At 43.9% G+C, this 27,185-nt stretch overlaps 1 protein-coding gene across 1 annotated transcript in view; it reads right to left on the bottom strand.

Annotated features, from left to right (window-relative positions):
• Positions 1-4,963: 4,963 nt before the first annotated feature.
• CTNNA3 (catenin alpha 3) overlaps positions 4,964-27,185 on the bottom strand; it is a gene marked incomplete at its 3' end in the record, with an annotated part of 425,372 nt that continues 403,150 nt past the window's right edge. Inside the window, exons 16-18 of the mRNA XM_082286514.1 lie at positions 26,236-26,341; positions 17,022-17,156; positions 4,964-5,251 (exon numbers count right to left, since the gene is read on the bottom strand). Of these exons, the coding sequence (XP_082142640.1) occupies positions 4,964-5,251; positions 17,022-17,156; positions 26,236-26,341 (529 nt within the window). The remainder of the gene's footprint in view (positions 5,252-17,021; positions 17,157-26,235; positions 26,342-27,185) is intronic.

Below are 27,185 nucleotides of genomic sequence, written 5' to 3'. Positions count from 1 at the left end.
CTACTTGTCTTGAAGTTATATTGGCTGGTGTAATGCTTGTAGCTAGACAAAAATTATTTCAGTGATAATAGAGCTCATCCTGAGCCAAAAAGTTGTCTCATTTCCGTTTCTTTGTATAGAAAGTATTAATATCCTATTCAAACTCTTGAAAGCTTTGCAGACATAATTATTCTGTGCTTTATTTTTAGTTGCTGGGGGCTCAAGTTCCAGTTTGATTTCTGACTTGACTAGATGCAGTTGCTCGCTGTAAGATGCAGCCATTTTTTCCCTGTCAGATTAATTGAAAAGCAGAAAATTGAGGCTGAGTATGTGAAATGCTGTACCTTTGTAAGGTGACACGTTAATGTACTTCTGTGTACTTGCTATGAATTCTAACAATTTACCAGTAACTAAATATTATGTAATTATATAAATACATTTAACTATATCTGTATATTTAATTGTATTAAAAAGTTACATTAATTTATGTTACTCGTATTTTATGACTATGTTATAATAGTCATTAATAATGTGTGTTGTAATAGATATAAAATACATAATAAATTTTGTAATTATATAAATAGGTAAATAAGAGAGAGTTATTTTTCTATCAGCCAAGGGCAAAGATCAGCCAAGCACTAAGGGCAGATGGTTTGCAGTGTGTGTTTGTGGTCTGTCTCTCTGTGTTCACTATTTCTGTATGAAATCTGTGGCACCTGTATAATCCATATAGAATCATAGAATGCTGAGGGGTTGGAATGGACCTTGAAGACCATCTTGCCCAACAGTTGCCATTCTCCCAGAACATGAATATTTCCTATCCTGTAAAAAGCTCCTTAAACATAAACCTGTTAGATCTACCTCTTGCAGTGTAAGCTTTCATCTAAACTACTGCTTGTAGGCTGGAGCCAAAAATTAGTCTCTCAGCTTCTAGTTCCTTGGACCACAGCAGCACATTCCTCCTGTTGATGAGACACATCAGGGGCTTTGAAGTATTTTCATGGTTTGTTTGCCATTTCTGCATTGGATGTATTTTGTTTTTCTTTATGCTGAGAAAGTTTCCAGTGACTTGTGGTTTATTATTTGAAAGCTGGTGTTTTTCAGTGTAGCAACACCACTTCCAGTGCACAACACAAAATCCATGGCTTTTTAATTAACACTGCTGGTCTATTTTCTCCCCCTTAAGAAGTAGTTTTGCAAAAACCAAGCCCATTGAGCTCCTTGGGGAGAGAGAGAGAGTGAAGCCAGTTCTGATGATTTCACAGGGAAGACAAAAGTGTATAGCATCGTCTGCTTGATCTTTAATTATTATTTAATTACTCTGCTCATATGCTCTTAAATTGCTGCTATCAAACAGTATCAGGTGAGTGCTTTTGTTCTGTTGGCTCTCTCTTCCCAGCCCCCCAGGGGCCTTAGGGGGTTTATTGCCAGTTGTGTGTAACCAAGCAGAGCTCCCTCAGTGTCCCAGGTGTGGCTCCGTGGGATGCAGAGGATTCTGTGGAGGAGGGAGGGAGGTGGGAGCCCAGCAGAGGGCTGGGGAAGGTCCCTGGGGCCTCGGGTGCCTGAGAGCTGTGGGGAGGGGGAGGTGAGTGATGCTCTTCCAGGCTGTTGGGAGGCAGGGTGGTGAGGCAGGAACGGGCACCATCCCTCGCTGCATCCCCAGCGCTGGGCTCAGGTACCACGGTGAGAGCCCAGTGCTGTTCACTGAGCCCTTCTGGCTCTGGAGTTTCCACAGCTCCCATGTCCTCTGCCAAAAGTGCCACCCCTGTGAGCATCCTGTCCAGCACTCCCATACACACCCATCCCTCTCTGCCTCTTCCAGCACAGGGTATTTGTTCTGTTTGGGTTTTAAATCCGACCTGAGGCAATAGGGGTTTATTTATCTCCTTGTTTTCTGGGCCAAATATACAGGCAAGTCCCCAGAGTTCAACCAGGAGCAACACACAAGGGATAAGTAATATCTGGAAGCAAAAATAGGTTTTACATAGAATTTTATTATCTACTGCTGATAAAGACTTAAAAGTTATTATTTTTTGTCAAAAAGAAAACTTCTAAAAGCTCATGAAAGAACTTGCTGTATAAATACACTTTTCTCAAATGCTTCAGTTGTACACTCACAGAAAATGAATACAAGCCTTTCAAAAAGAGCTGCAGGCTTCTTAAAACCCTTTTAAAACACTATGCCAGGCCTGATGTTAGGCTGCTTAGTTTTGTTCTTTAGCAGAGAGGCAGCTATAGAGCTTCCCTAGTGGTACCAGCTTATGTTGGGAGAAAAAGTACATCAGCTGTTTATTAAAAAAACCAAAATCAGCAGCATTGGGATTCATGGAAACGATGCAGATCTGTCCTCTTACACTAATGTGCTTCAGCAATGGGAGTCTCATCTTTTAGTGCTCTAGTGCAATTTTTTAATACAAACTTGCCTTCAATCGTCCATCACACTTCGCTCCGTAGTGTGGTAATGGGGAGAGGCCAAGGCAGGCCACTGAAATAATGTGAGCTGCTGAGGTGAGAAAGCTGCAGCTCTGCCAGGATGAGAGCAGCTGAGGGCACAGTGTGAGGGGATGTGCTGGTGAGGGACAGACAGAAACTGGGGGAGAAGTTACTCGCTGAAAGCTGGGCTAGCAGGGAATGAGGCGATTGCAGGATGAACTGAGGAGCTGCTTTGAAATAAAACCTACTGAGCAGTTCATCCTCCTTCAGAATTCTCAGCCATGGCAGGGAAGTGGTGCTTCCCAAACTGGCTGAGGGGTAACGAGCTGGGCTTTTTGCAGCTCCAGGACTTCTTACGCCTCTGCCTCCTTAGCCAGGAATAAACTTTTTCACTTGGGATTGAATTTGACCCAAGATAAATTTAGTCTAGATTTAATTATCATTCTTTTGGCTCTTCTCAACAACCAGCAGTGGGTTTTGACTTCCTTGTTCATTTAGAGGGTTGATTTTTGTGTAATAAATTCCCATACTGAGATCAAACTGGCTACTGAGCATGGCCAGGGTGAGAGCAGAGACTGGCTCTGCAGTCAGGAGCATTAAATGAAGCAGTAAACTGTGCTTTAGTGATCCTAATGCTGCCAAACCCCTCCCTTAGAGCAGCTAATGGAGCACATGCAGTGTGCTGGAAGGAAGGCTGGTGCTCCTTTGAGCACACCTGGCAGACCTTGTGGACTTGAGACACACTGAAAAAATCCCACAACACTCAAGGCAGCTTCTCAGGGGTGTACACGCTTTTTTATTAATAATGTGATACCAAGGCATTAGTTACAGATGCTTGACGTCGAGGTGACCTGCATCCAAGGTGTAACCTGGAGACATGAGGGTTTCAGGACAACCATACCCCCCAGAGCAGGTCACAAGGCTATGTCAGCTCACCTGCTGCCTCTGGAGCCTTAGGAGCAGCAGCAAAGACCAGGAGACGTTACTAAGATCTTAAGGCAAACATGCTGGAGGGAACTGGAGTTGGAAAGAGGTCATTTTTCTTCCAAACTTCTCCTTTTGTTCCATTTAACTGATTGCAAAGTTAGGGAAGGTGAAAGGAAGAGTGATCTGTAGAATTTTTAATTCATGAGCACTACAGTTTCATGCTGTTTCATAACCAACAGCATAGAAATTTTCCTGTCCTAGCATTTTGAGCTTCCAAACAGAGCAGCCCCAAGAGGAAAGGCACAGCTTACGGTTATTCTTGGTGCCCACACTGGGCCAGGTCAGGCACTGCTGTGCAAACATGGTAATAAATGACCCGCAGCAGCAGCCTGGGGTGTGGAGCCATCCCATAATGGCAGTCAGTGACACACAGGAAGTTCTGGCTTTTGAGGGGGCCCTTTCACCTTAGCAAATGTAGGTGGCCATACCAAAGGAACTACTGAATGGCCAAGCAAAGACATCTTGAGTAACAAATGTAGTCTGGGAAAACTCACAACATGGCAAAAAGGCAAGTTAGATCCTTCTAAAGAAAATAGTCCAAGTGGATTTCAGATTCAAAAGGATTTAGGAAAAATTTTTCTTAAGTACATTGCAGAGGTCTGGACTAGCAGGATTTACCTTCATTACTCACTTCAAGTGCAGCCATTCAGCACTCACCAGCACAGTCCTGCACTGAGGACTTGTGTGTCAGAAATAACTTAATTCCCTACAGTTGCTTTGGAAAAGTCTCCCCATTCCTAAGATTCAAGATACGTGTATTTCACACACCGGTCTCAGAACAGTGATTTATTTCAACGTGGTTCTTTTGTGCAGCAATTAGAAAGGTTTTTTCTTGTTAATGTCTGACTTATCTGAACTGCTAAATGTAACAGTCAGCAGATTTACTGGGGCTCACAGGAGAGAGCAGGGAGCAGAACACAGATTGCTGTTCATGTTTCCAAAGGCCTTTGAAAGAGTTGTCATCTCTGCTGGCTTGCAGTCAGTGCTTTTTTTACTACATTATTACATCCATGTTGTTCCACCACTTGGTGTGTTTCATCAAATGTTTTTAGACTTCTATTTCCAAGGCATGGCCTTGGCCAAGGACAGGTGCTCCAGTGTGGGCTCAGGTTTAGGGCCCAGACTCTGGGCTCACCTGAGCAGCCCAGCCGTGACCTGGTCACGGGGTGACGATGCCCATCAGGGACCTGGCCCAGCAGCACGAGTTTGAAAATCTGTGTGTCACAAAACAGATCCAGTGCAGTGCGGGCCACTCTCATCCCTGCTGAGGGAGCTCCTAAAGCCTGGTGAATGCAGGATGGCTTTGGGCACTCTGCACATTGCTGCACCTTCCCAACTGCAGCACAGGCCCTGCTGTGCCAGAGACACCAGAGTTTGTCCCTGCAAGACAATCAGTATTGCTTCCAACTGTGTGCTTCTAATTAATCCAACAGCATTTTCAAATAATTTAAGCAAGTGTTATCTTACAGATTTAGAGACAAGCAAAACATTAACATATTAAATAAGTCGGGGAAAGGTGAAAAATCATCAGAAATTCAAGATAGGAAGACTTAGTGGCAAAATATTAGACTATTTCTCTGCCTCTGAATTCACTCATGACTTGCACAGGATGGATTCTCTTCTTTGCAGAACCTTTTCTGACAGCAGCATACATTTCTTCTGGCTTCTCTCTTTTAATCAGGGGCTTCTTCTCTGGAGCCTTCATTCTCCACATCACAACTGGATGTCGTGGGCCAGTAGGACTCTGAATCTTGATAATCTTTGTTGATGCAATGTAGGACATCTTCACTGTCTGCACCACAGAATTCATTAAATTTTTGGCGGCCTGAATTAGTGAAGTGACACTGTCCAACTGTAAGAGGAAACAGAAACATCAGCTTAGAAGTCAGTGTGCTTTTAATCACAGTAGGCACAGGAATAAACAAGAGAGAAAAAGTAAGATTACCAGAGACTAAACCTTAATTTCCTCATTTTCTCTTGATGTGTTTGATCACTGTACTCATGCTCTGCGGCTCAGACTTAAAGTGATGTACAGAAATTCAGCTGGAGGAATATATAAATGTTTTTGAAGATAATACTGATTGTTTTGGTTTTTTCTTTAACAGGAATTCATGATGCTTGTCTGCAGGGTCCTATTGCAATTATTACTGATGGGTAATGAAACCAACTTGGCGAAGAGCTGTGAAAATGTGACCCCTTGCTTCCTTTGTTTCTAGGTAAGGTCTCCAGCTGCTCCTGTCATATTGCAGGCTCCTATATGTGCTCCTGAGCAGTGCTGGGATAATCTGAAGTGTCTGGCTCTGGCAGAGCTGCTGAACCTGTTCTCAACAGCCAAGATTTGTATGGGATATCAAAAGTAGGATAACCCACAGAAATCCCAGTGGCTGTGTGGCCTCTCCAGCTGCTTGGGGAGTGCCACCCAAGGGCAGAATGCAAAACAACAAAGCCCATCGCCTATGGCCACTTTCCCCAGCATTCAACACAGGCATACCAGTGCCACAGCAGGGGTGCCTTCCACCGCTGCTCATGGACAGGAAACAGGAATACTGAGGAAGCTCACTAGGGCTGAGATGTAGAAACAGTAGGATTGCTCTACAAAACTGGAGAGCCTTCACACTTTACCTTGTAAACATCCCCTTTGTTGAAACAGTTGTCTTGTGTAAAAGCACTGAGGCCAGTTCTCTGAAGGGCCATGGGTTTAGTGACAGAGTGATCCTGTGCTTTGCCATCCAGCCCAACCCCAGAGCCTTGGGCAAGGTACAGATTTACAAACTGGGTTATTAAGAAAGGTGCAAACACTCCTCCCTTTGCCAGCTCAAACAATCAGGGGAGAGAGTGTGTTATTATTGTCTGTCTTCATTCTGATTGTGTAACACAAATTCAGGTAAGGCAGAAATAAAAAATACAGCCAAGAGGCTGAAATAAATAAAATATACAGCCAATTTGGAAATGCCTCTGAACTGGCAGAAAAATCTTCCAGTTAATAAAACACACACTGCTGCTCTCTGAAAATGCAAAAAAAAAAAAAAAAAAAAAAATAAAAAAAAAAAATAGAGGTCTGGTAGAATGCATATGTGTGATGGCAAACTGAAATTATCTCAATTCCCCAAGAAAAGGTGTAAAATTTACCAGATGGCCCCTAAAGTTCATTCCCTGCTGCAGCATGTGAACTTTCTAGAAAGGGCTGCCAGTCTCTGGCAGCCACATGGTGCTTGCAGGGCACTGTTGCCATTAAAGGGGTAGGTGAATGTGTTTGGGGACTGTGATAGGAACTGAATTAGGGAGTGGGGCTGCCCAGCCCCTCAGCAGTCCTGGCCCTGCAGCACAGCCTCTGTCACACACTTTGAAGTGAACATCAAAGCACGTACTGATCATCAAGCCTAATTTCACACAATTCTTTAACCCAACACATTTTAAACCAACCATTTCCCAAAGCTGTAGGCTGTGGGGAAGGTTTTGCTCAGAGCCCCTGTCCCACACTCCCGATCTGTGTGGAGCGCACCCCTTTCCCCAGGGAGGCTGCCTGGCAGTGCAGCCTTAGCTCAGGGGCAGATGGAGGAGGGCCCTGGCCACACCTCACTGCTGGATGCTGTCACACGGTGTTCACTGTGGCAGGAGGAGATACAGCTTCATAGGAACTCCTGCCTTCATGCTAACCTGAGGCTGCTTATACACGGGCACACCTGTGCATGCACACACACACGAAATTTCAGTTATCTGTTGTTTCTAGAACAGCTGACAACACCATAATCCTGACAGCTTCTTGAAAGCTTTGAATAACCTTTTCTTTTTTCCTCACCATAATGGTTAATACACATGCAATCTCTTTTCCAACACTGGCATAGTAGTAATACCACTGTGAAGCTGCTGGGACAAAGGAAAAGATGGTTTTGGTTCTGTGGTAGCTGGTGAATGGGCTTCAGGGGCAGTTTTTTTCCCCTGAAGTTTCCCAGTGACTCTAGAGTGTGTAATTGTTTGTCCTTTTTGAAGCTGCTGGGCAATAGAGGCACATGAGGAGGGATGGCAGGCTGGGCAGCAAAAAAATTTGTCTGGCAGGGAAAAGGCTTCTAGAAGAAACTGGTAGTATCCAGGCAGGATAAAGGCTGGCACAAAACTCCAGCTGTTTTTTTTATTGTGACTTCAGTGTGTACTGTGGAACATGGAGAACGCTGAGGTGAGCACTAGAACTTAGCTGGCCTTTCCTCTCCTGTGGAAACTGAACTGTTACCTCCTCCGTCTGCCCCCTGGGGCTCCTTCCACAAAACACCTGTGGAACAGTCCAGGGCTCCTTCACCCCACCACTGGGATCAAGAAAACAATGTTTTTATTATTTTTCAAACTCTAATCATAGGTATCTGCTTTAAGCAGCAAAACCACTGCAGGGGTGCCTAGTTCTGATGAGGTTCTAACGGGAAAGCAGTATGCAGCCATGTCAGCCTCGTAGTCTGACACAGGCTCGGGGGCGGGGAACTGTCAACTGCAGCATTTTAAATGCTAAAGATCCAAAGCCTGACTTCAAACCCAACTGTAGAGCTGTTCAAAGTGGCAGAATTCCCCTGTCCCTTGCCCTGCCAGCGGAACTGAACGTCTGCTGTACCGTTAAAGCTCTACGAAAGATGCCCTGAGCCACCGTACAGGTACCTGGCCCCAAGCTGTAAGAAAACAGCTCTGTGCGTCCCCTGCTGAGAGGCAGAGCCCACCAGCGGTGTTTGACCTGGGGCTTTGCTGCATTACCTGGGGCTGGGGATCAGGGTGGGGCTGGGCTGAGTCAGGACAGGCACTGATCCCAGGAATTTTACTTGGCAGCTCTGCACAGGCAGTGAGGTACAGGCACACTCAGTTAATGCTGCCCTTTTGGCTTTCTGTCCACAGTACTGGCAGTGTCTTAGTGTGCATATGTCCCCTCAGCTTTCTGATGCATTTCTCACATTTGTCTTCTAAAGAAGGGGTGCTGGAGTGGGGGTATTAACTGTGTTCAGAATTTTGGAGAAGCTTTTAGATGTTCTTAGGTGTGTACTACAGATGGTAACAATCAGGCCATACATTCAATCTCTTTTTTTGGCTTTAAAGAGCAGCTGTTTTTCTACCTCAGTGCCAGTAACACTGTAGAGTTTGGTGCAAATCTGTTGTTCTGTAAAACTGATGTACTCGAGAACTGTCTTCACTTGGATGTTTTTATCTCAGATATCTTCAGCAGGCTCTTCAAGGTCTCATCTCCAGGAAAACTGAAGGAATGAAACTTTGCATAAATGAAAGACTGATACAATATTCATTGAGCGTTTAAGTTCATTTCACTTAGAGCGATGTAGCTGCAAACTCTCCAGTGCACAGCAAGCGGTACATAAAGATTCACTAGCAAAACAAACAAACCAACTCCAAACTAAAAGCTGTTTTATTTTTGCTTAACTCCACTTTGGCTCTTTCAGCATTTTCTATGGAGACACAAGGTTCCAGCCTCCAGATTTTACAGCTCTGTGTGAGTTAAGACAGTAATTCATTAAAGGCTTTAGGAAAAACATCCCTTGCCGTTTCTTTCCTCACCTGTCTTGTGAGCATTAAGTACTTGGTTTCCATTGCAAAGGGAATTCAGAATTATTCTGACGACTGTAATTTCACACTGGGGTGTGAAACACACAAGATACAGAGTAGATGCAAGTATTTTTTAAGAAAAAACCCCACCCCAAATCAGGCTGGCAGCACTCATGCTGAAATCCACTCTCCGATCTCCAGCACTTTTATTCCTCCTCTGTGATGAGTCCTGAGAGCAAGAAAGCAAGCCCTCCACTGAGTAACAAAGCTGAAAGGAGGTTAGACAAGAAATGAATTTTGAAACTTTTCAGTTTGTTTACATGCATTGTATTTTTCTCATTTTTGCAAAGTAATTTCATGTCGTGGCAGTAGTGGCGATCCATTGCTATGAAATGTTGAACAATATAATAACTGATATGGGCAGTTATTTTTAATATTCAGTAACTAAGAGACTCATGACTTAGAATCTGAAGAAACCCTTCTGCTGAGTATTTTTTCTTCGGTGCACTGAGAAATGCTTGTGTTGTCACATGTCAGCAGGAGCTGTAACTCCTGTAGCAGTTAAGTACAAACTCTCCTTACTGCAGAGCACGTAGAGAAGCCAGGCTCCTGCTCCTGTTGCTTGTGTGGATGTGCAGGTGCTGTCCCTTAGCCATAAGGAAGTGACAGACGTGCCTTCTGGAGTAAAGCTGTGAGGGCCTGCAGAACAACCCTCCCAAAGGGTTCTGTATAACGTGGCAGTGCCTGGAGCCCTGCCTGGGACACCCAGACTGCTCTGCTGGGAGGATTCTTGGGGTTTTTACAGGGAACTGTAAGGTCTTTCTATCGGAGAACAGATGTAGCAGTTGGCTGTTTACAATCTCCCAAGTTGTAGTTACAGTTCAGCCAGTTCCAGGTTCTTCATACAGGTGGAAGCTGAGAACTGAACATCAGAGTTTTTTATCAGCATTTGAAGTCTGAACTTAAAATTCTTTTGGAAACAAGCTCAGTTATTAAAAATTTATTTTAATTGAAACGCATGGTGCATTAAATACATTCCTAGAAGCAGATTTCCTTTGCTACACTATACTGAGAGACCAAGACTGAATTTTTAATTCTTTGACAGCTACATCTGAAAGTAACACAAGTTCTACATTTTGTGGAGAGCACTGAGTGTCTGAGTAGTGCTGCATTTAAGATAAGGATTCCTCACTACATCGTGCTTTTGATTTTAGCCCTACTTTTTACTAGGTTTAGCTATTTGCTGTTTTGAATTATTTTATGGTTCTTTCACTAAGGTTTCTATATGAAATAGTCATTGAATCCCTTAAGATTAAAAGTAGCAGAACGATTCAAACAGGTGAATTATTAAGAGTGAAACCTCGACTGTTGAAGGCACTGGAGTTTTTGCTGGGCTTTGGCCAGGATTTTAACACCACTTACTTGCCTTGTGTTCTGATCCACACTTTTTTCCCCACTCAGAGTGTAGTGTTAATTTCGTTTTAATGGAAATGGAGATCTTGGTCTAACAGTGACACCAGAAGATGGGTGTCCAAGAAAGCCCAGCAAAGTTAGAACTGGAAGCACTTGATTACCTGCTGTGTTTGCTCATGCAACTGCCAGGTGACAGGCCACAGATTCAACCCAGTACAGCCTAGATAGGAAATAAGCCAAAGGGAGGCCTGCCCTGGTGATTCTTTTCTCTGGAACTGTTCCCTCAGTGTTCTGCTCACCTCTTCTTTGCCATGCTCTCCCTCTGGGATATTGGAGAGATTTCATCCCCATTCATGGAAGTGGCCTCAGGAAATCAGCTTCACTGTTTGGATTTCTTTTCAAGGAACTGAGTTTTCCTAAAAACGTGGCTGTTATCTATGTCTGCCTGTCCATCTAGTGATTGCATTGAACACCTCAGGCATGTCTGCAGTTTGTTCTGGGTTTTTACCCATTTTTCAGGTGGGGAAATTGAATCTAATACACTAAAAACTAACTATTACCAGAGTCTGCTTCAGGCTAAGTAGGATTCAAAGAACTGAAACTGAGTTCTATGATTAGCTCAGGCCTGTGTCCAAGTTAAATGATAAACAACTTATATTAAGGGCTGTGAATTGTTCCTGTGCAACACCATAATGGAGCAGATGCTTAGCCAGGAGGATAGCTCAGCCCCTCCCCATTATTGCTGCTTTCACTTCCAGGGAGGATTTTAAAAAAAGGAATCTATTTTTTTAAAAACAGGCCCTTGAGAAAAAGGGAACAGTAGCTTAATATAAATCCTTTCCTTGCTGTTGAGGAAGAAATTGAGTGTTTGTTGCAATAATCTTTTTACATGCACTGGGGCTAAGGCACATCCTGATTTTGCTAATTAGCAGATTAATCATTACTAGGAAAAGTTAACTGTCGTGTAGCGTGCGTTACCAGAAACACTTCTTACTGCTTTAAATTAGTTTTTCTCAGTAGATGCAGTTTGGAAAGCAATAGTAACTGAGCTGTCTGTAAGTGACTGACAGGAAAATCCATCCCTTGCTGTGCTTCCAAAGGCCAGGATTTCTATATACACACACCTGCCAGTGTACACTAGGCAAAAGCAAGAATGGTATAGTGTTAGTAGATAGAGTGAAACATTTCTGTCAACTCTAGTAGAAGAAAACTTTATTGTATCAGCTCTTGGGGGTTAATGTCAGCTTTTAGAAATTGAGCGATTCAGTATTTTCAGAGTCAAGTACTGAAATACCTAATTTCATACATGGTGTGACGCCCTACATTAACCTCCCACATCCATTTAAACAGCCTGAAGTATGAATTCTCAAGGAGTGCCAAGGCAAATGCCAGCCAGGAGAAGCAAACTGGCTGGACATGGAGCAGGAGCTGTGCCCTGGTGCTCGGGGGCACATCTTTGTCAGAGTAGCCTGAAGCAAGGAAAAAGGGATGCTTTTCTACGAAGTCTGCGCAGCAGTGAGAGCATGGCAGCAGCACTGAAGGCAGAGGAATGAACTACTAGGGACCTGGAGTGACTCAAGTGTGCTGTTAGAGCAGCCCCTATCCCAGTGTGATTGCCAGCTTGCTGCTTTTAGCCCTTTGTTCCTTCCTTCCAGTCCTGCTGGGGCTACAGTAAAGCTGTTCTGCCCATCTCAACTTCTCTTCCAGGGGGAAAGTACACTCAGACCCTAAAAGGGGCTGAAATGCACTGCTCCCATCTCCTACCCTGCCAGAGGAGCAGCTGCTCAGGAGCTGAGCACAGTGCCAGCTCCTCTCTGGCAGCAGATGAACCCCTCCCAGCGCAGCGAAGGCATGGGGCTGTTGACCAGCTGCCACAGTGGTGCACATTGGCCAAGGCAGCCTTTACCTGGAGTATGGATAGCCAGGGACTGGGACTGTGTCAGCCAAAGGGCTGGTGGCAGAGACCCTCTCTTGTATTTTTCTACCTGCTGGCTTATAGCTTTGCCTCTGTGTTTTCAGCTGTGGTTCAGCCTTCAAATCTGCAACATGTTCATTGCAATGTCCTGCTGGCAACTTGTGATTTAACAGGCCTGGGAACTCAGGAAGGGAAACAGATATTTCAGTCCAGCCTTGGAGCATGAAGTTAGACACATTAAAGCCACCTCCATTTGGCACAAAAGTGGCCTGATGTCGGTGTTTAAGTTAAAGTCCAGCTCTTGAGATAGCAGGAGGAAGAGCTGAAGATAAATGAGACATCTGCAGGAACAGCAGAGTGGAACAGCCCTCAGTGCACAGGTAAGGCTGGCCAACCTGAGCGGGGGTTTCTGTGCCAGTCAGCAAATTCTGGGATACTGGAACTCTTGAGAGTTTGCTCTTCCAGACCATTCCTTTTTAAGGTCATGAAGCTTTGTCTCTCTTGCCAAGTACAATATAAAATGAAACAGAAGAAGATAATGACTATAAATAGTACAAAACAGAATTACTTTGCAAAGTCAGGGAGCACAATATTAATATGTAAGATATGTTCATTTTCTGCCCTGGGATACAATTCTCTTAAAGCCATTCTAGGAAAAATATCAAACTGGCAAGGTAAGGTGCAAGCCTATCACTGTGCAATGCTTGTAAGTGAACTATCAGCTTATCTGCAGAAATGAATGCATTTACTGTCAATCTGCATACTGCAACTGTTACCCCATTATATTGTGCCTGAAGAGGCACCAGTTTATTCTAATTAATAGAGGGAAATGTCCGTTTCCTGTTTAATCACTCCTAATGAAGACTTAGTGAATCCTCACCATTTGGAGTTGAGCAGCTTAGACCGTGGCAATGTAACCAGCACTATTTACAAATGTAAGTTTTGTATGGGACTATGAAAGACTAAATAGTGAGCAAGGAATTCTTAATTAATGAAAACAACAAAACTGCAGTGAATGGAGAATGAGAAGCTGATGATCCACATCTCTTCCTCTCTTTTTTTGTACATCTTCTAACCTCCTTAACAGGGCCTGACTAGAAGGAAAGTACTGGAGCTTGGGGACAGACAGTGAGAAAGGCAGACTGCAAGAGTGTGTGGCCTCAAGTCCAAAAGCCACTAAATGAGGAGAGCTATCAGCTGGGAAGTCCCCTAAGCATCCCAGCTGCCCCAGAGAAAGTGGCTTATGGACCCACACTAATGGTACAGCCTGGTATGAACTGTAGGTAAGAAACCCTCCAGGGCAGGGGGGCCCAGCACTGCTGCAGGGCAGACAAGGGCACACAGGGCATGCAGATCAAAAACAGCTGAAGAAGACGGAGCTGTGTTTATGAATTTCAGCATAGTTTTTCACATGCATAATGCTCTTTGTTGTCACAGAGCAAGTGCCACATGATGTAGGTGAGAACACACTTGCTGCTGACAGAGACATAGCTGCCCTTGTGCCATGGCACTGCTTCATGGTGCTATCCAGGGTTAACCTGTAACACCAGTTCAGGGCTCCTTTACTTGCTCCACCACAGCATCATCCTGCACTGGTAAGGCAGGGATTGTGACTTAGCTCTGTTTCAAGAAGATGGTTCTTTCTTTTGCAGAGCTGCAAAGATGCGATACTACATCCTCTGCTCTTCATCCCTCTCTTCCTTCCTCTGAATTGGTCTTTAGGCTTCAATAGAAGGGGGTTTAGGTTATTTTTTAATGAACTGCTACTCTTGAGAGAAGGGATTTTGCTTGAGGGTGATTTAAATCCAAGATCCTTGTGCACACCTCTAATGGTTGGAGAAGGGAGGTGTGGGGTGAATGTATGACCCATCTCAGCACTGTGCTTTTTATGTGTGGATTCCACCAGCTTGTACTCAGTCATTCTCCATTTGTTTCTCGAAGTGGATTTGTCACTGTAGAAGTTGGTACTGACTCATCTGAATGTGGAAATGTGTTGTTTCTTACAGGAGAGGAGCCTCCCCCCTCAGCTTTTCTAACCCTAATCCTGTTCCAGCTCCTGAAGGAGGTTGGAGAGAAGGAGAGACTTTGAGGAGCCAAGGCCAGACAGAGGAGGGATGCCCAAGGACCAGGGAGGTCATTCCTGGCACACAGGTACATGGCTGCAAGAGGGAGCAAACAATGCAGTAACCTTGTAAGTAGGATTATTTCCTAATGTTGTTTCTGATAGGTTTTTTTTTCCCTGTAGCAGGTCTTCACCAACCAGAGGATAGATTCAGTTTCAGGTATTTGGCGACTCCTGAGTTTTTTACTTAATGCACAGTAAAACCTTTACTATCTGCAAGCTCAGGGCCTCTTTTTTTTTTTTCTTAATCATCTTGCTGTCTCCTTTTCTGATTCTCATTCAGAAAAGATGAGGACTGGAGAGAATAGAAAATCTAATCCACAAACAAAAAGGTAAAGAAAACAATGTGAGTATTCTACAGCAGAAGGCAGAAAGAGCAAGAACCAAACTTGGTTCCAACATGTGGCTTTGTTGTAACCCACACTGGTCACAGAACTGCTTGTGAAAAGAAATAAGTAAGGAAGAGAAAGCTTTGTTAATGTGCAGCCCTAGTGAAAACAAGTATTGGCCTCAGAAATTATAGAGTCAATTAAAATTACTTAACAGTAGGTTCCAGAGGTTCAGATGTGGTCTCTAAATAATCAATTTGAATAGTCAAGCACAAGTATCCTATAGCAATGAGGGTTTCAAATCCCACCTCAGGAAAAAAGGCTTCATTTCTTATTAGTTTATAAACCACATAAAATGTAATAATAGTTTTATTGAGAGATAAATAGGGATAGGTAGGCCTAGACAGAGGCAGAGATAGATATGTACAGGTATCAATGGATAGAGAGGTGAAATAGAGACAGGTACAGAGAGGTAGACACAGGTAGACACACAGCTCTAGAGAGGGGCAGAGATGAACAGAGACAGCTAAAAACAGCTATTGACAGGTGCAGAGAGGTAGAGCCAAACATGGACAAGGAGAGAGAGAGACTGACATATTGACAGATGGACAGAGGTGCTGACAGAATCTGACAGGTAGAGATAGATATTGACAGATAAAAGACATTTTTGACAGATAGAGGTATGGACAGATACACAGAGATAGTGACAGGTACAGATAGATTGTTAGATTCTGTCAGGTGCTGTTAGATTTTGACAGATTCCAACATATTCTGTTAGATTTTGTCAGATATTGACAGGTACGGAGAGGGAGATTGACAGGTGGAGTAAGTGGAGATGGATAGAGACGGAGACAAGTATAGAGATAGGTATAGATAGGTATAGACGTGTATAGATAAATAGTGGTAAGTATAGATATATAGGTAGATGTGTCTATATTATAGAGGTGTAGATAGATATATATAGACAGAGATAGGTTTAGACACGTAGAGCTGAATAGTGACAGGTATAGACAGGTACAGATAGGTGTTCACAGGTATGGACCAGGTTTAGATGGATAGAGAAAAGATATAGACAGGTATAGGTAAGTATGGACAGATACAAGTATAGATAGGTATAAATAGGTATGGTTTGATAGAGACATACAGACATAAGCGTAGGCAGGTATAGATAGGCAAAGATAGGATAAGACAAATACAGACAGCTGTAGATAGGTACAGATAGATACAGACCCATAGAGACAGACCAGGTATACAGACAGGAGTAGATAGGGATGGACAGAGATGGGTAACGTGAGACAGGTGTAAATGGATAGAGACAGAGCTAGGTAGACACATGTATAGATTAATATAGAGAGGCAGAGACAGATTAGGTAGATAGATGTAGAGATGGACAGGTACAGATATAGACAGGTATAGATACATATAGACAGACATAGATAGGTATATACAGAGATAGCTATAGATGAATACAGATAGCCAGTGATAGGTACAGACAGAGACAGAGGTAGAGCTGGGGGGAGAGAAAGCTACAGCTAGAGAGAGATACAGAGAGAATTCCAGACTATGTGAATGTGAAGTTCTCTTAAATATAGTGCCAAGTACGTAAAGGGTAGCAGTGTGCCTGGTGTCTTACCTGGTTTTGGTGCCATGTAGCAGATTTATACCTTGAAATCATAATCCCACGTGCTCCAGGGGTAGTAACACATCACAGAACATGGGAATGTGAAGGCATTTTATGGATGACTGTGCTGATGCCAAGTGCTTAATAAACATTCCATAAAATCATGAGCAATGTCTTTTCCACCACTAATGATACTTGGCTGTAATGGCACGAATAACTCTTAAATTAAAGCAAAATCAAGAAATTCACTCAGGAATCAGGTCACCTTGCTCTTCATTTTATTTTTTTCTGTAGACATGCAGAATGCCCTGCAGCATTTCTTTCTGACCTGGAACTCCATCCCTGGAGTGTCTTTATTGTGTTCAGACACACACATGAGCATATTCCACATGTGTAAGTCAGTGCACCAGCATTTTCCAAGTGGGTTGTAGTTCTTAAAGCCAAACTCCTTCAGAGTAAGAGTGATAACGCATAATGCGGTTGGAGAGTTTAAAAAAAGAAAAAGGTGATTGCTCTTCCTTTAAAGCTGTAAGTCTTGCCTTCACTGTCGTAGGTTCTCACTGTTAAGTGGGTGTTAGAAGAGAAAACAGGATTTGGCGTGACACTGGGACATGCTACAAGCACAGGAAAGCCCAACTCAAATGTAACATGTAGTTTGACTAACAGAGTAATTGATGCCATTTTTCTACTTACTGCAGACATGATGAGCTCTCCACCAAGATTCTGGATTTCCGCTTTAACCTGGCTACAGATCTTGAGCTGATGGGAGTACAGCTTGATCTGTTCTAAGTAAGCCAGTAAATCCTGCTTACATGACTGGTCTGGGCACTGAAAAGAACAATAAATAAAGCATTTCAGTAACTGCTGGTTCAAAATGATGTCTCAGGAATCACATTAAAACTTCACTTAGGAGTATTCCAATTGCACACTACTGGAGCCTTGCTTTTCACTGCAGCTGTATCAGGCTGCAAAGTTCATTCCTCTTGGGAAGCTTTTCAATGCAATAGTTTAAGCCTTAGATTAAGCCTCAAATTCTGCATGTGCACTCTTGTAGTTAACACTGCTGTGCTCGCCTTAGCAGTATTTCTAAATACATCCCCTTCAAGGTATGGAGTAACTACTTCAACTCCTAAAATAATCTCTATTTAAGAAAATACCTCCAGTAACAGTGATGAGGGCAATATAAACACAGATTTTGTAGGCAGTGTAAACATACATGCAGAAACATGTTAACATTTCTGTATTATGCTTTATCTTGTTGTAATCTGATCTGTGGGGGTTTCTGTGTTCCATCCAGCGTGCATTCAACTCAATCTGCAGATCTTCTCTAGCAAAGGGAACAGTAAAATAAGAATGTCTTAGCGAAAACTCAACAATTGCAGTATTTTTAACAACGCACTTTAAAAATAAAAATAGGGTCTTTCTAACCTAATTTTTGTGAACTCCCAAAATATGTGGAGTATTTGGAGCGCAATGGTGCTCTGTGGTACCAGGCCAGACACCAAAGGCTGATTTTCATTGCTCTGGCAGAATAAAGGGATCATAAGGGGAATGGTGAGCCCCTGTTGTGCTCCCACAGCTGGACAGAGTAAGAGTGATAAATAAGCATGAGATCCCTGCAGGTTTTCAGAGCCATGGCTTTGGCCTGTGTGGTACTTACATGATATAAATACAGCTCATTCCTTTCAACAGGAAACTGCTCAGCTTCGCATATTGAAAAAGCAAAGATACATCCCCACCAACTGCACACTCTCAATAATCACCTGTGGTCTTACTGAAACTTCTGCTCATATGAATTGTGGTCAAGGGATTTAAATCCAAAACCTGCCAGGAGTCAGAAAAAGCACCAACTCTGCTTAATTTCAGCCCCTGGCTTTGCTGAAGAAACAGGATGTGCTCAAAGGGCTGATGTGACGATTATCCATGGCCGTGCAATGATGTTTGTTAAGCAAGTTCAGGCTTTAGACTTAGCAAAAGGTAACAGTAAATAAGTGTTGCGGTGAACCATGACCAACCCCAGGGCCAGCCCCAAAAGCCTTAACAGAGCAGCCAAGAGGCTGTGCTCCGTGTCTTACCTGTAGCTGCAGCTCTCCCTTTCCCATATTTCTCATATTCGGTTGTATTTCCAAAGAGTTCTATGTCCTTCAGCAGCTAATTGGTCTGTGTTACTCCTCCCCTCCTACCGCTTCCCCCATTGGCTGTAACCCCTTCTCCCTGCCCCACTAAGACCCCCTGGCTGATGTATCATTGGTTACTGTGTATTTTCTGCGCCTGTTTGTCGGGGTGCGTGGCTGGTGTTTCCTGGTGGGTTTTTACCCTGCAATAAATGCTCTTTCCCCACGTGGAGTCCCTCCGCTTTATCCTACGCCCTTTGCGTGCGCAGCCATCCGGGAGCCAGGCGAACACGAGCAGGTGCTTTCCCCACGCCGCCATCGGACTCCAGCTGTGCCGCTCAGGGCAGGCAGCAGCTTGCTCGGTACCGGGACTAAGTGCTCGCCCGGGGCAGTACCGTAGCAAATAAGGAAGGTTAGAATGTACAATTTTAAATTAATAATATGACTTAACATCAGTCCTTACCTCACGTTCTCTTACATCCATTATTGTTTCCTGTATTTGGGCACAGTTTACAACAAAACCAGAAGACAACCTTGACATGTTCTATGCATGGTGTTTTCAAAATACTAGCACATTATGGAGAACTGCCCTAAAATATCTTTGAGTATTCCAGCTTTCTAAACAGTCACTGAGATACGATTATATAAATACTGATTTGGGCAGTCCTTAAAGCAGTGCTTAGGAAGGAAGAAACACTGTTTCATATAATTAATAAAAAAATTATACTTCCAGTCAACTACAATGTAATCCCTTAAAGCATCAGAACTAATTATACCAAGATGGTGTGTATTCCTGGAATGAGATTCTTCCTCCTCCCTTGTTTTTCTTTCCTGAATTACACTTTGATTTTATCCTTCTGGCCAGAAAAACTGAAGAGAAAGGTGTATAGGGTGCCAGTAGAGTGCCTCACCCACTTCAAGCTGTGACAATACCAATTACCAAAGTTCAGCAACAAGAATGATCATTATATAGTACTCTTTTATATAAGAATAGTGTCAGGCTAGTCACAGGTGCTGTCTCCCTTACACAGCTTTACAGAATAAATGTCTACCATTTTTGGAATGCTACAGATGATACACATCAAAGGCCAGGAAATTGCACTCAAGAACAAGGCCTTGAAGTTCTCTGGAAAGAGTTTCAATGCCAGAAGCATTCAAAAAAGCACATGCAGGGCACTGAATAAGAATGTTCTTCTGAAATGTAATTATGCAACTGTACAAGTCTGTGGCATATCCACCACTTCACTGTCCAAGGAGATACAGGGCATCTTTGCCCTGCACTGGCCATGCCAAGCCCAGACAGAAAAAGAAAGATTTTAATGAATCCTGGTATTCTTTCCTCTGTTACAAACCCAAGGGTCATTAAAAATTACTCCCAGGAGTGCAAAACAAAGGAAACGGTTTTTAACATGGGGTTGTGAAGTTGACAAAAATCTTTATTACAGAATGGTTATATTAAAAACTTACACAGGTTAAAGAAGTTACTGGACAAATGAATGGAAAAATATCAAGGATTATTTCACATGTCAAGTGTATCAAAAATACATTTGGTTAAGTACATTCTGGTGTGGCTGCTGGAGGCTGGGAGCACCATGAAAGTCACACCATTATCTCTCCAGTTGTGTCAATATTCACTATTAACCCCTGTCAGCAGGCAGGAAACAGCCCAAACAAGCCTGAGGTCTGGCCACAACTCTTCAGCAGAGGATCTGGCCCAGCCAGGGCCTTGCTCAGCACACACAGCCGTGTTTACTCACAGAGTACACGGAACAGCCGACACCTCTGTGAGCAGGAACAAGCCCTGCAAAAAATTAAACCTCATGCCTTGTAGCATATCAGACCAACCATCAACAGATGTTGGGAACAAACGTACTGTAGGGAGGACACTGCAGAAGGAATCTTCTCCCTATTGCTCAGGAGCAGCTGGTACAAGCAGCACCTGCTCACCAGCGAAACCAAACACCAGGCTGCAACAGAAGGACAACTAATAAATGCTGAGTTTCATCATCCCACAGGCAAGTGATGGTTACCAGTCTAGTGCTGCACCCTCCTAACTGTAGAGCCCAGCAAGCTCTGAGAGGTTTTTCCCCACACATCCTGCACGTAGGGGCTGTTGCTAACAAGGGCTTTCTGTCAGAGCAGCAGCAGAACAGACCTGCATCCCAAAGATGCAGTAGTCTTTTACCTAACAGACTATCCACCAGAACCTCCGAACAATTTGATAAATTAAAATGATGCAGTGATTGAAACCAGCATTCACCATACAAGTGCCATTGGCAGAGCAGTGGCACAAGGGGTGTGGATGCACAGGAGATCCTGACTGCAGACAGTTCTGGGTTTGGTTTGCTCTCAATTCACCCCTTTGCTAACAAAGTCAGTAGCATTTCTCTAGAATCCAAGTCTGGCTTCAAGGGGATCAATATTGGGGATAATCACCCACCACCTACTACAAATGTGTGCTGTGCACAGACAGAAGGCAGCTTCAGTGCTCCACCAGTGGGGTTCCCATCACCGAAAGGGATTATTTACACTGTGCTTCCCTTACCACCTTAATTAGCTCTGGCAAACAGGGCCTGCCTGCCTGGGATCCTAATGGATGCCAAACAACTGCAACTCTGAGGAGGCTCTTGATACAGACCTCAATCTTAAGCACATTTCATTAGACTGGGATGATGTACTCACTGCCTTCGTTATCTTAGGGCTTCCAGGTCACTAAATAGCAAAAGTCTTCTGACAAAAGGAAATGTCTCCTGATAATGACTTTATAATGCTCTTGTGATTCATGTGCATAGGTTGATGTTGATGCTGTAACTGTGGTTACTTTCACCATTGTTAACTCAGAGCCATTCAAAAAGTGCTATGACTGTGGACTGAAATACAGCTGAGTTCTGCTAATTGTACCACACTGTATCCCTTGCCTTCAGACACAGGAACAGGGAGCTATAAAAATCTGAAATCAAAGAACAGTTGTATCAGAGAGGTTCTTTGGTGGCTGACAAGTTACACAAGACTGCAAATGCAGTTCTGGTGTGGTTTTCTTTTCTTTTTTCCTAACAAAAAGACACCATGAATGATGCAATTGCAGAGTACCCATTTTCGGTTCTCTGAAATTAGATGGAGTGTAAATCAGAATTGCTCATGTGAAAATGTTTTACAAACAGGAAGAGGTCAAAGAGCTACAGCAGTGATTCTTCATTACACAGTGGTGTGTTCTGTAGGGTCCCTGCTCTGGTCTGAGCTACAGGGAAGAGGAAGGAGAGCAGTGCCTTGGCTTCTCTTCTTGAATGAGTGCACTCTCACATTACCTTGTCCTGGTCACTGCACAAGCACAGGAACAGCTGACATGATGGGACCTGATTAAATGGCAGTGTCAGAAGTGGTGACAAATACTGAGAGCACAGGCTAAGCTTGATAGCAAGGAGAGAAAAAGTGTCCAGGAAAGTATGTGCAGGAAGAATGGAAGGACTATCTTGGAAGATCAGTTACTTGAAAATTGAAGCAAATCATACAAATCCTTTTTTCTACATAGTAGAAATTCTACATAATTTGGATGTTAGTAAAAGGCAACATGTGAAATATCCCACTATAAAGTCTGAATGCTGCTCAGGAAGGCACTACTGGCATTCATGGTTTAGTCTGGGCACCAAGTTCCTGAAGGGCTTATCCAGTTTGGCCCAAATTCAGAGAACAATTGTTTGCTAGCTCAGAGGAATGTAAAGTTCATTTTATTTTAAGACCCCAGGAGTGCACGGCATAGGAACCCTAGCAAAACAACACCTAAGAAAATTAATTTGAAAATACCTTTGAGATTTAAAAAAACCACCACAATGGGAAAAGAGCTTTCTAAGTTAAAGGATACTTGGCACAGCCAAAAAAGGTTACAGAATTTAGAAGATCTCTAGCCACCCAAGGAATGAGAGGATCATACTAAGAATATCTGTAATAGGAGCAATAAAGCAAGATTGTCTTTTTTACTAAGTTTGACACCGATCTAGCACTAATTGCAGTTGTGTTCACCACAACTAAAAGGGCTGCTTTGGATCACCTTTTGGTTTGATTTGTGTTTGGGTTTTTCAATTGCATCTGCTCATTTGGTTTTAGTGCATGTAATGTAAAATTGCATCTAAAATCCAAGCTACACCTGTAAATAAGGACTGCCCTTCAGATGCACAGAACAAATCCCAGGGGTCAGGTGGCTCCCAGGTGTCAGCGGTGTGCAGCTCTGAGCCAGGGCAAGCGGAGGGGGTTGGAGTGAATTCAGAAAAAGGTTACAATAACCTGAATGATGTCACATTTCCCAGCAGCTCTGTGGGGACACACGAGTTACCACCACCAGCAGTTCACACTTTGTCCTCATGCTTATTTGTTCATGTTTCTAGTCTGGAGTCACTGTAATAATACAGCTGAAATCTTTCTTTCCTAAAAGAAATGTTTCAGTGAGAGTGGATTCCCTGTCCTAAAACCAGCAAGAATTTATGACCCTTACTCATCTTTGGCTTTACTATCACATAGTTTCCTGCAGTGTGTAAGTGACAGGGTTGAATTTTAATCTGTAACAGATAAAATCTTGAAAGGAGCTGTTGGTCCAGTGCTGGAAAAATACGTCAAGATCAGGAATGGGGAGTCCAGACATTTTACATATTTTTCCACAAATCTAATCACAACTGTATAGATGCAAAGTAGAAATTGTTTATCTTGTTATCTGGAATTCAAGGAGACTAATGACAACCACTAACAGACTGGTGTTGCTTCCTAGACAATAGAAAAGCAAGCACTGAATATGAAAATAAAGAGTGAAGGGAAGAGAGAGAGCACATGAGGGTGTGGAAATAGTTGAGTGCTGTGCTGCCCTGGGCCTGAAAGGCAGCCACACAGGAAAGAAATGCTTCAGATGTGACACTTGCACACAGCCATTTCCTGCATTCCTCTATTGGTCTTGTAGGGCCCAAACCCAACCCAGCCAGCCTGCTGAGGAGGCTGCAGGTGTGCTCAGGTGCCACTGCAGCTCCCTTAGCCAGGCTGCTGAGTTACCTTGGTCCTGCTGGGCTGGGCTGGGGAGAGGCTGGGCCATCTGCTGATTTAAAAATCCAACAGAAATAAAGCACACCTTCCAGCTCTAACACTGCATTTCATGGTGATAAATAACTCTTACAAAGGCAAAACCAAAAATCACCTTGAAACTGCAGATTTGCAGAGGCCAAAACAGCTGGGGGGGGGGGGGTGCAGAGAAGGAAGGTACAGCAAAAGCATGGAATCAGTAACTCTGCAGAGGGTGGAAAACAAATCATTCTGCAGCCAGACAAGTCAGTGCTCTTCCTTAGCTGGTGCTGAGACCAAGCACCTGCTCAGAGCAGCAGAGCTCCTGTGCCAGTGCCATCATCTGTGTTCCCATAGCTCACCTGGAACAGCTTTGGTTGCTGCCAGGTTATTTACCCAAGTCAGTCAGGAGAGGACGAGCCTGCACCTCTAAACTGCTGCCTCCACAGCTGGCCTGGCTTTGCCTGGCATGGAGTTCATGTTCCCCTCAGTGGCTGGCCCCGTGCAGTGCTGGATTAAGTATGGGAAGGAAGTTGGTAGCACAAGTGAAGGACCTTTTTCAGTGTCCCATGCTCTGCCAATGAGCAGTGCACAAAAAGCTAGGGGGGAGCATGGCCAGGACAGGTGACCCAAACTGGCTGAAAGCTATTCCATTCCAATTCCATGGAGTGTCAAGCCCAGTATGGACACTGAGGGCGACTTACCTGGAAGGGGCCGATCGCTGTTCAGGGACAGGCTGGGCATCGGTCAGCACGTGCTGGGGAATGTGTTGGGCATCACTTCTTTCTCCCGGTTTCAGTCCTCTCTCTCCCTCTCTTTCAGCATCAATATTACTACTACTATTACTATTATATTTTGTTTAAATTAGTAAGCATTTTATCTCAATCCGTGAGTTTCCTCCTTGTTCCAGGAGTAGGTGACCAAGCAGCTTGTCATGGGTTAGCAAAGCATAGTCCCGGAAGTGATGTCCTTGCAAAGGGGTTCTTACAGCTTCCCCCCATGACCTGACAGAACCTATCAGCTGGCCAGTTTGAATATGGACAATTCTTTAAGCCACTTCAAGTTGTGACCGCCTCTGTGATCCACACTTAAGAATAGACAAACCCCCACAGCTCTCTCTCTCTCATTTCCAGTGCTGGGACAGGTGGCTGCAGGCTCCGTGTGGGGGCCAGTGGGCCCAGCCCAGGCCCTGCTCAGCCCAGGCCGGGCTGGGCCACAGCCATCCTGGAGCAGATGGGCCCTGTTCCACCCGTGGAAACCCCCCCACAGCCCTGCTGTGGGCAGCTGGAGCGGCCCGGCTCCCCCTTTCCAGTGCGGCCAAGATTCAGCTGAAGCTGCCCTGCTGTCTGGCAAAGATCATGTGACCAACAGCGATAATCGACATTCCAGCTGCAAGGCCTGGGTGAGATTAACCCTTTTATTGCTGTGAAGAGCTGAAAACCTGAGGGACGAGAGAGAGAGGAGATGCTTAAAGCTGAAATTCTGTTGTGAAGCTATGATATAGCAGAGTATCCCGTTGTAATTTCATGAAGATATGGGGGGTGGAGTGTTCAACTCGTGAGCAAAAGCAGCTGCGCTGAGATAGGAAGATGCTGATGCAGCTGTAATTTCATGAGAAGTTTGGACAGGGAGAGATGAACCAGATGAGGACTTTGGCTCCACACGGGAAAGGAGAAACCTCAGTTCCTAGAGATGCTCCCAGAGATAGTCCTAAAGATGAAGATGAGGAGGACCCTTTGCTCCCAGGGAAGGAGAAGGGCCTCTGTTCTTAGAGATGAAATGCTCCCAGAGATGGGTGAACTTTTGTTTCTGAACGGCTCAACCTTAAAATTTTACCCCAGTAATTCAAGAGTGGACTCTTGAAAGCAGTTGTGGGAAAAGCTGCAAGTCCGGGGAAGGGACTCACATGAGAACAGAGAACCAACCTGGGTGGCTGTCTCGTTGTGATAATGTTTTCATAGCATGAGCAAGAAGAGACTTCTCTTTCTAAATGGACTGAACAAGGTTATTATGGAAGTGGTAAACAGACTGAACATCTCAAGGGTTGTCTTTTTACATTGTCAGTGGGAGAAGGGAGAAAGGTGGGGGGAGGAGGAGAGTTATGAAGGTGTGGTATGAATTTTTTTCTTCTTTTAGGTCTGTTAATAAACTTCTTTATATTCTTTCAAGTTTAGTGCCTGCTTTGCATTTCTCCTAATTCTTATCTCACAGAAGGTAAACAGTAATGAGTATTTTGGACCAAACCACGACACAGCTGCATCGTACTCAGTTGCCATCTGGGGTTAAACCAGGACAACAGCTTTTTATACAATTATTTATATACTAACATATACCTTTATATATATATATATGTATATATAAAAGCAGCTATGAATATATGTATTTTAAATATACATGCATATACTTGTTCATATATACTGTATGTCTAAAATGCTGCATTCACATCTTAAGGGAGCTCACAAATATTCAGAGACATGTACAAATGCATGTGTAGATCAGTGCATGTACCTAGACATGTGTGATACATGTACACATCCATTTCAGTGTGTACACAAACAGACCACTGATACAAATGGAGAAGAGAATCCTCACAGAGACTCAGACAAGATCTGTATATGTGGTGCCTCAGAAGAGGGGAACAGGACGACAGGCAGCTCTAGAAGTGCCACAGGCACTCCTGTAAGTGACCTTGGGAGGTGTTAGGTGTGTGTGGCTGACAGAGACAGAGTTCCCACAGTGCTCCGTCAGTAACTCGCCTGGTCAGCGATGAGCCGTGCCAGGACGTCCATGCGCGAGCCCGACTCTGAGATCATCTTGGCTGCGTTGATGACATCGGACGTGTGCTTCAGTGGGCCTCTCCCCCTGCAGAGGAAACACAAACTGAGAATGAATCACAGCCATGCAAACTAGGTGCCGAACAACTCAAACAAATCCACACTCGGGTGACAGAAATTAAATCCACCCCCCCCCCCCAACCATTTTGCATGTCCCACAAATTTGTATTGTTTGGCATCAACGGGATGATGCAGAAGTACCAGAAAGATGTCCCACAGTTTCTCCATACTGAAAGCACAACCCATGCCAAATCCCGATTTTAAGAAGTTTCTCAAGCAGTTTGCTTTTCCCAGGGTTATATGAAGTTCCTTTCCCTTCCATGAATTTTCTAGTAGTATGTTCAAAGGAAGTTCAGCTCAGTGTGGTGTCATTATGGATAGCTGCTCAGAAAAATAGTGGGGTTGGTTTGGTTGGGGTTTTTTAAAATTCAGTTGGTGTACCCAAGCACCAGTGATGTATGAACATCATTGTATGAGATGTATGAACAGGGCTGCAAATCAACTTGCACACGCCACTCAGAACACAGATATGCCATATCTGAAAAATACTTCCCAAACAATTTCAGAATTTCAATCTAGGAAAACAGTCAAGTTCCTGTGAACAGTCTGCCAAAAAGTCAGCCTCTTACTCTGTATGCTCCCCTCCCAAGCCCAAAAAGCTGCTGTAATTACAGGAGAACGTTTCTAGGAACTAGGAAGTACAATGTGAATATTTAAGGCAGGAAATATGACAGCCATTTTTTTCACATTTGCTTGAGCCTCAGCCTCCTTAGTGCTGAAACACTTCAGCAAAACTAAAATTGACATTTAATTGTACTTCATGTATGTATAAAGTGAGCAATGCTCCTGAACTCAGCTTTGCCTTCCAACTT

This window comes from Coloeus monedula, assembly GCF_965178545.1.
Source record: "Coloeus monedula genome assembly, chromosome: 8".
NCBI classification, from domain to species: domain Eukaryota; kingdom Metazoa; phylum Chordata; class Aves; order Passeriformes; family Corvidae; genus Coloeus; species Coloeus monedula.
Note: the sequence above shows the minus strand (reverse complement) of the source record. Positions and strands in the feature narration are given on the sequence as shown.